At 29.8% G+C, this 11,693-nt stretch overlaps 1 protein-coding gene across 1 annotated transcript; it reads right to left on the bottom strand.

Annotated features, from left to right (window-relative positions):
- Positions 1-4,669: 4,669 nt before the first annotated feature.
- LOC107439344 (proteasome assembly chaperone 1-like) lies at positions 4,670-6,238 on the bottom strand. Its single transcript, XM_016051909.3, has one exon. It carries the CDS (start codon positions 5,894-5,896, stop codon positions 5,111-5,113), a length of 786 nt encoding a protein of 261 aa, XP_015907395.2. The 5' UTR covers positions 5,897-6,238; the 3' UTR covers positions 4,670-5,110.
- Between the last annotated feature and the right edge of the window lie 5,455 nt (positions 6,239-11,693).

Here is an 11,693-nt window from a genome sequence, read left to right as displayed (position 1 = left end):
TGTTTTTGTCTTTATTTTCTTTCATTGAAACAAGAAAAATAAATTGAGAAACTTGATAGTGAGCTAGTTATGTTATCTTTTAAGACACTTTAAAAAAAGTTAGCACGGACAATAATGAATGAGCATAATGAATACTATTAATTTCATTTAATATTTTTTTTTACAATAGCATATCTAGGTTACATTTTGCAGGAGCGAGTCAGCGAAGGAATAAAAATTGAAGCGCTTCTCTCTGGACCGAAGTCTTTTTAAGGTGTGAAGACTGGGAAAATTTTAATAAGACTTAAATTCTCATCGCTTAATTTTCTGATGGTGGATATTTATTATATTCAGCAAAAATCTTTAGATACAAGGCAGTTACCCAATAAGGAATCGATATAAAGCGTGAGGTATTTTAATTTTTCAAACAAAATTATACCAATAAAACTCTGCAATCGTGTTTTTAAAAAGTAGTGAAATGGTATACTGCCATGTGGCAGAATCACGGCGACATTGTCCCAGAACGTTACCTAGTTCTTGCTGAAAGACCTCCGGGAAGTAAAAAATTTTGACTTTCTTTTCTGCAGACATTTTCTATTTTTTCTTTATGTAGTTATTATTGATATCCACATAGTTTTTAAAATCCTATATTTTTAATACGATATTGTTTATTACAACAACTGTATCTCGAAATGAAAACATGCATTTAGTAACCACTTTTCCAAAAAAAGTTAACTCGTATGATTTCGCCATCTATTCTTTTTTATGGTAGTTACTGCTACTGTGCGGAATTCCGAAAAAGGAAATAATTAGTGAAATACAAAATGTGAGAATATCAACTATAATATTAGAATAAAAAAATATTACATTTTCAAGTAAAAAAAGTTATATTGTATTTTAACCGAAAAGATTTTTTTTGTTTTTGAAGTTGACGCTTCTGTTACTTTAAGTTAGTATCATGTATATTTGTTATTTTTAAGAGTACCTTGTAGTAAAATTAGTATTAGAGACGCATGTCACTGACAGTTCGAAAAATTTCTGCCACAGGGGTATACTGTTGTATGCATTTAGATAGTTTGGTTTTGCGCAGCTAATGTTAGATGAGTTTTCATTAGTATAAACTAATAAAATCATATTTAAAAAAAAAGTTTTAAATTTTTTCAAACCACATAATTTTATTCATAGAAGCTTGATAAATTATGTACTATTTCTTATTTTCCAGTTTTTTAAGAGGTGTGCAGCCGAATAAGAAATCAGTAGTTAGATTACAAAAAAGTGAAATGAGTTGAACAGAAAACCATAATTTTTAGACTGTTGCAGAATACTGTTGCAGAATATTAATAAAACACTCTTTATGTTAAAAGCAATTTGTATGTTAGCAAATATGGATGCACATTTTGTTTAAAACTCCTATGATAGGTAAGGAAAAAAATTCAATTTGTTATTAAGAATTGCAATCGAAAACCACTCTTATAAAAATTTGCCACTTCAGTGCGCATAATTTATAAATTGTTCAAATGTAAACTAATCTTAATTTTCATGAAAATATTATTTTTTAAGCATGATTGATAGTGGGATAACTTTCTAGTTGTAATATGTGATAGCTTATGCTTCATCTGTTAACAATATTTTTTTCTTAGAATAGTTTAAAATTAGACTAAAAACCTGGTCAAACCTCTCTTGGAGGCTGGTATGACCTATAGGGATTGTCATATGGAATGTTGCAAATCATTGGTATGTCTTATGTTTGGTAGCTAACTTTAAAAAGAGTGCCATTATCAAGGGGGAGAAAAAACTAGTTTTCAAAATAGCAATAAGAAAAATTTAGTTTTTTTTCTGTGATTTATCGTTTTAATAAATACATTTACAGTACTAACTTTGATTTTCTTATACATTTTAAAATTTTTTACGATTTCAGTGATATGTCTGTGAGTGCCACTGTAAATGTTCCAAGGGTTCTAAAGAAATAGTTTACTCTAAAAGCTAAATGATATGAACTAAATATGAACTAAAATTTTTAAATTTAGTTGGTATCAGAAAGCTGAATTATTTGAAGACAATTCTATTTTCCCTTCATGTGTCTCCTTTTTGACAGATGTATCAGCGAAAAACTTTTTGGTGCAATTGGTCTAATTTCCATCATAGCCTTTTTCGTACTAATACAATAAACTAGCTTTTAATATATTAATTTAAAAAAGTGACTATTTTTTTTATATATGTTATTGACTTGATGGGTAAATAAGAGATTAATAAAAAAGATACTTCTGGATGAAAATATCACATAAAATTTCTCCTTGATTTTACATGCTAGTAGATAGTTACGTGGAATTTTGTTTGATGTGCCGCAATATGATACCAGTTGGCTAAAACTTGTAAGCTTCACACAAGCAATATTTCAGGTACATTGACACGCTATGTGATGCAATATTCTGCGGAAATTTTGGAAAACAGAAAGAAAAGGCTTGCATAAATCTATCCACCCAGTCTCTATAATCTATCAATTCTTTATTTCCCCTTCGTTTTATCTAGGGGTCATCCTTCTAGCCTCCATCATGTAAAAAAGAAAATAATTGCACCTCTCATAGGTACAGAGGAAAGCTGGTAGGAGTTGGCCTTTTAATACTACCATGTGCTAGTTGCTTGCTCAGTTAACTTTCTAGTCTTTTCATTAACAGTGGCTTCAGAAAATTGTCATAGAATTAAATTCTGTATTACATAAATCAAAGAATATTTATATGAACTTGAATTATTGAGTCCATAAAAAACTATAAACAAAAAATTAATGTGGTCTTATGTCATAACAAAAAAGAAGAAACTTGAGTAAACACTTAGTATAGTTGAAAAACATTTATAAAGGCAATTTTGGGTGTAACATGTTTATTATTAACAATGTTTTTTAATTAAATGCTATTTATAGAAGTGAAAAGCTATAACATTTAGTCGATAAAAATTTAAAGCCAAGTTTCATAACTTAAGTTAAAATATCAAGTAAAAGTAATTATTCAAAAATGTTCAAATTTACTATAACAGACTAAAGTTTAATTAAGGATTCTAATCTTGTAAAGAATTTTATGTATAGGGGAAGACAGGGCACTGTAGCCCACTTATGAATTTTAAAATTTTTTAAACAAAAAATAAAGCAATATCCCTGAAAAACTTATTAAACATTCTTTAAACCTTTCTTATCGTATTTTACTTTTTTACAACAATAATTGCAATTCATTGTTAAGGAAAATGCATTGTGTACCTCACCTCTGGGGTAGTGCACCAACTTTTGTGGTACTTTAACTATTCTAGCTAGTATTTTATGAAAGAAAAATCAGAATATTCAATTAAAAAAATCAAACGAAACTAAGAAATTTTATCAGGGTGCATAGCAAAATTTTTCAACAAAAAATAAGCACCTTTGAAGCACTCAAAAATATTTTTAAGCACTTATAAAAAAGTATAATTAGGCAGGGTTGGCAAGCTTTTGACAATTGACGGTTTTATCCTTAATTAAATAATAAAAAAAAAATCTTCCTCTGAAAGATTACTTTCTATTCCATTTATAACATTGTACCAAATAAGACTCCTTTTCCCTCAATAAATTGAATTTTGTTAAATAAAATTAAATTTCTTGTACAAAAGGTTTTAAAATTGAGAATAAATAAAAAGTAAAAAAAATGTAAATAAAGTCTGTATAACAGGGCGAGCAGCCAAATCCCCCCCCCCCAAAAAAAGCACTTTTTAAGCACTCAAAAAATATTTTTAAGCACCATATACACTAACATGATAATGATAAAATAACCAGTTTCTGACAAAGATCTCCTTTCTTGATTATATTAAGGGTGAAAAATGAACCCTGAAATTGAGAATATCCTGCAAAATGCAACGGAGTTGCACACGAGAGTACAAGAATCTTACTGAACCCAGCTCATTAGACGTACACATGAACTCGCAAGTATTCATCAAAACATGTCAAACGAATGGTGCTTTCAAATGCTATGGACCTAAGGGACGCCTCAATAGATAATCTAATTTTCGAAAAGGAAAGAAGAAGCACTTACACCCAATGAGATAAAGCACCTTTAAGGGCATTTAAAAAACGAGAATAAGCAATTTTTAAAAATGCTACGCACCCTGTATAAGAAAACAATAAGAATATCCTGCATTATTTATTTTATAATTAAAAATGTTTTTATCCCTTCCTTCTAGTAGGCAACAGAAATATAGAAAATGTTAAATTATTGAGTAAGGTTATAACAGGAAATTGATTATAGCCATTTATACTTAAACCGTAACAATTTTGAGTTAATCAACCTGTTTAAAAATTCAAATTTAAGTATTACCTTGGGGAGATTTCCGTATCCTGATCTGTGGCAGAATAATCGCCAAGTCTTGGTATCTTCCAGGTAGAGGCCTGACAGAAACTAAAAAAAAAAAAAACATCACAGAAAGGGACTAACTAGAAAAGTATAACTCCTAGCCACCCCAGGCAAACATCTACATGTTTTTTTAAAAAAAATTGCAAGTTTAAAATCTACTTGGCACCTTAGCAATTGTAGTTGACGCAACAGATCACGATAAGGAAATATCCCTGTCATAAGAGAAAATTGATTTTAGCCATTTACACTCAAACCATAACAATTCTGAGTCATTCAACCTGCTTAAAAATTCTAGTTTAAGTATTACCTTAACAAAACAGCTCTTTTCATTGTAAAAACAAGTTTCTTTATTTATGAAAAAAGTAAATACATCATACGAAGAAATGATAAAATAAAGCAAAGTAAGCAGCAATTACTAGATTTAATTATACAATCATAAATAAAGTAATGCCATACTTAATTTTTAGATCATAACAGATTATTAAATAATAAAAAATGTAACATGTTTATGGTTAGAATTGGAGTATAATTTCTTTTTATGGCATGCCATGAAGTTATATTTTCAAATCACACATTTGATTTAATGTAGCTCACATCATAAACTCATTGTTTTTTATGAATTTAAAATTTTGTCAAAACAGAGGGTATCTTTTTAAAGTTGCACATGGCGTTTAAAAAGTTATCAGTATGGGGTATGTTATAGTTGATGCAGTTTAATCAATAAAGAAATTTTTTGATAGTATCACAAAATTAATCACAAATATTTAAATGTATAAATTCGAGTAAGAATGTTTGTTGATATAGTTTAATAACTTTTGTTTACAATCTTTATTCATAATCTTTCGGACGGGAACCAACGAAGCTACATTTTCAAAACTTTGAACACTGGCATAGTCTATAATATTTGATTCAATGTAGCTTACAACACAAATTGCCGGTTTCTTTTGAATTTCAAATTCAGTCAAAACAGCTGCAGGAATACCACTTACAAAATTTGGAGACGGAATTCTAGGTAAATTAAAATTTTCAGGTGGATCAAAAGCAGAAGTAGTCAAGCACATAAGATTACATTCATCCGAATTTGACACAGAATCTCCTTTTAAAGTTGCAGATGGAGCTGAAGCTAACACAATAGCATTGGAACATTGCACATGTTGAAGAATAAGTTGAAGCAATTCAGTATAAATTGTTTCAGGTACATTGAAGGGAATTTCACAGACAGCAACATCTGGCTTTACGTAATACAGAGATGCCGCAGATGCTTTATTATTAGTTTTAGTATTTCCTCCATACAATAATGAATTATCTTTAATGGATTCAGAGCTATAATTAACATTCAATATATGTTGAGCATTATCGGAAATAAGATAGCAGCTAGAAAACCATTTCGCTATGTCACCAATACAAAATATTAAAGAGTCGCATTTGAAATTAGCACTGTAATTTTTGGAAGTTTCGGCTGTTAAATTGTAAGTTGGTTGATCATCCAAATCATCGAAGTCAGTAGCTCGAGATACAAGTTCCTGAATTTCACCAAAATAAGTCGCCATCTTTATAATCGTAATACAAAAAAATCAAATTTGTTTAAGTCAAAAGAAAGTTAATACAGTAAGGAAATAGAAATCTTTCTTCAATCGTTTTGTCGTGTTTTTGTTTTGGAATGATTTTAAATAATTCAAAACAAAAACTCACGCTTTATTCAGTTATGGTCGGAGTTAAATAATAGTGAATAGGATAAAGAGAATTCCTCTTTAAAAATAAAAATTGCTTTAGCAGCCGGCGTTTTTGCTATCATGGCAAACCGACAAATTTGCTCTCTGATATTGAAATACGGAACCAAGGATATTCTGACGCCAAAGGTTGTTTGGCAACCTATATTATTCACATTTAATGCGACTGCTTTGACCCGTATACGAATAATCGGAAACAACATGCAAAGGTATTATCTCTTCGGTGCTTTGATTTTCCGCTGATAATAAGAATCTGATTTTTGAAACATTTTTGCCCGTTGAAAACTCGCCGATCAGATATTCATGCTCATGCGAAAAGAATAGCAGACAGAAAACATTTAAATTTGCTTACCCCCGGTGATTTTGGGTTGGCGACTTAGTTGCCTGTGTCAGTCAAATAGAAAAGTACTGAAAAAAGTATTCGCGAGAGCAACACTCGAATACGCCATCTGGGGAGAGACCGGTTTCATGCCTTTAGCCCTTCTCCCTTCCCACTCCTCCTCTTTTCAGTTATATAGGAATGTACTACGATATTTTCCCTTTTTTTTTAATATTTTTCCTTTTTACTCAATGAAAATATTTTCTAAAATTTCCGTGATACTTTTCTTTAGAACTATGTTTAATGTAGTTTTCAGTTCCATATAGTTTTTCAAGTTAAAAGATTTTAATCTATATGAAAATCAAGAAAGAAACTAACGTACTTCCTTCCTCTATGACTTTCCACACGCTAATGGGGAAAGCATGTGAAGTGTTACCATAGGAAAAGAGTTCTTCTCTACGCCACCTGCAGACCGTTTCGATCGCCAATTTTAAGTTAAAATTTTTAATCGGCATAATTTTCACAAGGTTTGGTAAATATGTAGATGACTGGTTAATTGATCGCAAAAAATATAAAGAATAAAATACAAGCTGTTTAAAGTAAGAAGATCCTACTGTATAAGAGTGATATGCCACAAAAAGAATGATCGAAAAAATTAAAATGTTGCATCAAAATTTTAAATTAGTTTTTAGAATAGTTTCTCATTTTGACAATTTGGAAATTTTTATAAAATCATTTAAAAGGAACAGAATCTCAAATCCTTGTATTTTGAAGAATTCCCTCATCGGAAATTAATTACAAATGAAAGCATATTGACAATTTTTTTTTGAAGATATGTATTTAAACCTTACAAATGCATAAGGTAGTTCACGTGTATTGAGAAAAATAAACTTTAAAAAAAAATAAAATAAATAAAAAAAACCTTTCCAAAAATTTCAATCTTATAAAAATGCTATTAATAGATGAAGGGAATGGTACAGATGGCTTTTCTATATTATTTTCTACATTATAATAAAATATAATACTACAAAAATTACTGTTAATTTAAAAAAAATGAATAGCTTAAAATTTTTCTCTATCGCATTCTATTTCTACATAAACTGATTTTTGAATAACTGCTGACTGTTGCTATCCAAAATTCCAGAATTACACACTCAACTTTTCATTTCTCTTTTACTTTAATTTAAATATTTTGGTGGCCTCTGCCTTGAACTCACTATCATTTGCCAGCATCCGAAACTACTTGCACATTTCTTTCCGATCTTCTTACTCACCCATTTCGCTTTAACATTTTGCTTACCGCTGGTTTAACAGGTGGACCAAAATGGTGGATTTCATCCTACTAAGCGCCGTTAGCAATGTGTTAATTTGCTCAATTCCCCAGCTTTCATGTTTTAATTTATTTTGTACTATATTATATATAAAGTACCAATTATCATCAAAAAAGGAAGGAAGTATGGGGGAATTTTAAAAATCATTCAACACTCATTTATTTATATAACTATAAATATCGAGTTTCTAATTAAAATAATATTGAATGAAAGTAGTTTGTTTGGTCATGGCCAAAATGAACATGCCTGGACCAGATACTTCTAGAACACAGCAAGAAATGTAAGTATTTTTTGACATTTCGGGATTTCAATTATTTAAATCATGATCAGTTTTTATAATGATCTATTCATATTCATTAAACACTTTGTTAGAGATGTGCAAAATTTTGTAGAAAAATCGACAGTCGCCTCAGCAACTTCTAAAGTATATATCTTCTTTTTAAAGTATATAAAATTAAAGTTAAAGTTTATATAAAAGTAAAATATTTCCACATCAATTTGAAACTGAATGGGCCTCAAATTTTTACAAATTCCTAGTTTTTCACAGTGATTACTCAGTACCTTAACCATGGATCCAAGCAGGATTCATTTAAAATATTTTATTTCCAATGAGCTGCACAATCGGTCTTGCCGATGAGCAGACCTAGTGCGTTCTCCAGAGGTGGTATCCACTCTTTCAGGACCACCACAATTTAAAATATAGAAAGATATAATTACTAAATAGTAACGGGGCCTAATTTTTATTAGTTTCGCATACTGTCATTTTAAAACAAATCGCACTATTTGTTTTTTTTCTTCTTGTAAAGGTTTTTTTTCTTTTGAATTCTGTGATGCCTTAGTGCTAGGACCATTAAAAAGAACCCATTGTCCTTAGTCCAGCTTTAAATGGGAAACAGATTTTCGAGATTACAGCTTTCCAAATTTTATTTACAAAGTTAATTGCTCCAAATTACCTTTTATTTCAAAATTTTATTTTTAAATTTTCCAGGGATCATTTATTTATTTTTTAAATAGTAAAGCAACGTCTCTCTTTGAACCTAGATGTTCGGGATCTAAGATCTGGTATTTAGAAAGCTTGCATCAGATACTCATCCAAAAGGGAACCATTCATCTATTTGTGAAATTTATGATAAAAATCATTGTGTTTAATTTTCAATATTAATGTATTACTAAATTTTTTTTTTCACATTTAATTAATGGTTTTTCTGAATAATATCCCTATAGCACAGACCTGTCGGGCAAATATCCCCCGCCCCCATGACAATTCTAGATGTATCACAAAATTTATGATTTTTCCCTATAGTGGGGGCACACAGGTTTTGGTAGTGTACTTTATTCTTTAAAAGTAATTCTCAGGCGCTATATCTTAGGAAATAATCGAAAAGCTATTGAAACTTAATTGCTATCCTTATAAAAAAACTTCCTAAAAAACATTTGAAAAAAAAAACATGATTGTTGGTAATCAAAGTGGGCTATAGGTTTCGTCGAGTAGAACTCTCTACCTATGGCAACACTTCGAGTGTTTTCGCCATTAGCGTGTGGAGAGTCATAGGAGAAAAAAGTACGTTAGTTTCTGTCTTAATTTTCAGATAGATTTTAAAGTTATGATACTATATGGAATTGAAAATTACATTAAACATAGTTCTAAGCGAAAGCTTCGTAGAAATTAAAAAAACAAACAAACATTTTTTGCAACTAAATACGAAGTCGTAATACATTCCTATATAACTTAGACGAGGAGGAGAGAGAAGGGGGGAGGATCAAGACATGGAACCGGTCTTCTTCCCAGATGGCATCCGAATAGTAACACCGTTTAATTTCATATTTTTTAAACAAGTTATTTGCATTTTTTATAAAAATATCAGCTCTTAAATCCTCTTCAGCGGGACCAAAAGACCTGTTTACACTATCCAAGTTCTGGAACCAAGATCGATTGAAATTAATAAATTAAGCTTAGTTTGCTTGGAGCTTGGATCGTGTAAATGATGATCCAAATTCTCGGTCATGTCCCTTTGATGACAGTAGAGCATGTTCCACTTATCCAAATTTTGCCTCGCCTAATGAATCAGCTTCTAATTTTTCATGACATTAGTGAGCAGGCATATGATCATATCATTTTGCTGTCCGTTTCCACCTATTCTAAATTATTCTGTTTAGAATGATACTAAAGAATGTTTAAGACGTAAAACAAATGCCTATGTACCATTATTATAAGTTTAAAAGCGAATAATTGCGCAATTTCAGGAAATAGAATATATGGTGGTTAAGACAGCGTTGTCAAAATGGATTTTGTACATGAATTTTGTACGGGTGACATGTGAGTGTTTCTTGTGGAAACTTGAAAATTAAAAACATAAATATCTCTGTTATACCACTAAAAACCCAGAAAGCAAATAACCTTACGACAACCTTGCTTTTTATTGTCACGAAAATGTTTGTACTGAAAACCTTTTTTCAATAAAGCAAAAATAATGCAGTTTTTAACCTTTCATTCGAAAAGGATTAAAAATTATTTTTTGNCTAATTTAAAGTAACAAAAGCGTCAACTTCAAAAAAAAAAAAAAAAAAAAAAAAAAAACCTTTCCAAAAATTTCAAGCTTATAAAAAAGCTATTAATAGATGAAGGGAATGGTACAGATGGCTTTCCTATATTATTTTCTACATTATAATAAAATATAATACAAAACTTACTGTTAATTTAAAAAAAAATGAATAGCTTAAAATTTTTTTCTATCACATTCTATTTCTACACACACTGATTTTTGAATAACTGCTGACTGTTGCTATCCAAAATTCCAGAATTACACACTCAACTTTTAATTTTTCTTTTATTTTAATTTAAATATTTTGGTGGCCTCTGCCTTGAACTCACTATCACTTGCCAGCATCCGAAACTACTTGCACATTTCTTTCCGATTCTTACCGCTGGTTTAACAGGTGGGCCAAAATGGTGGATTTCATCCTACTAAGCGCCGTTAGCAATGGGTTAATTTGCTCAATTCCCCAGCTTTCATGTTTTAATTTATAATGTACTATATTATAAATAGGTAAGTACCAATTATCATCAAAAACGGAAGGAAGTATGGGGGAATTTTAAAAATCATTCAATACTCATTTATTTATATAACTATAAATATTGAGTCTCTAATTAAAATAATATTGAATGAAAGTAGTCTGTTTGGTCATGGTTAGCTTCCAGACATGGCCAAATTGGACATGCCTGGACAGATACTTCTAGAAAACAGCAAGAAATGTAAGTATTTTTTGACATTTTGGGATTTTAATTATTAAATCATGATCAGTTTTTATAATGATCTATTCATATTCATTAAACACTTTGTTAGAGATGTGCAAAATTTTGTAGAAAAATCGACAGTCGCCTCAGCAACTTCTAATATAAAGTATATAAAATTAAAGTATATAAAATTAAAGTATATAAAATTAAAGTTAAAGTTTATATAAATGTAAAATATTTCCACATCAATTTGAAACTGAATGGGCCTCAAATTTTTACAAATTCCTAGTTTTTCACAGTGATTACTCAGTACCTTAACCACGGATCCAAGTATGATTCATTTAAAATATAGAGAGATGTAATTAATAAATGGTAACGGGGTCTAATTTTTATTAGTTTCGCATATTGTCATTTTAAAACAAATTGTACTATTCTTTTTTTCTTGTAAAGTTTTTTTTTCTTTTGAATTCTGTGATGCCATAGTGCGAGGACCATTAAGAAGAACCCATTGTCCTAAATCCAGCTATGAATGGGAAACAGATTTTCGAGATTACTGCTTTCTAAATTTCATTTACAAAGTTAATTGCTCCAAATTACCTTTTATTTCAAAATTTTATTTTTAAATTTTCCAAGGATCATTTATTTATTTTTTAAATAGTAAAGCAACGTCTCTCTTTTAACCTAGAAGTTCGGGATCTCAGATCTGGTATTTAGAAAGCTTGCATCAGATAC

Source organism: Parasteatoda tepidariorum, chromosome 10, assembly GCF_043381705.1.
Source record: "Parasteatoda tepidariorum isolate YZ-2023 chromosome 10, CAS_Ptep_4.0, whole genome shotgun sequence".
Classification (NCBI taxonomy): Eukaryota; Metazoa; Arthropoda; class Arachnida; order Araneae; family Theridiidae; genus Parasteatoda; species Parasteatoda tepidariorum.
The sequence above is the reverse complement of the archived record's forward strand: the minus strand, read 5'-3'. Positions and strand labels throughout refer to the sequence as shown.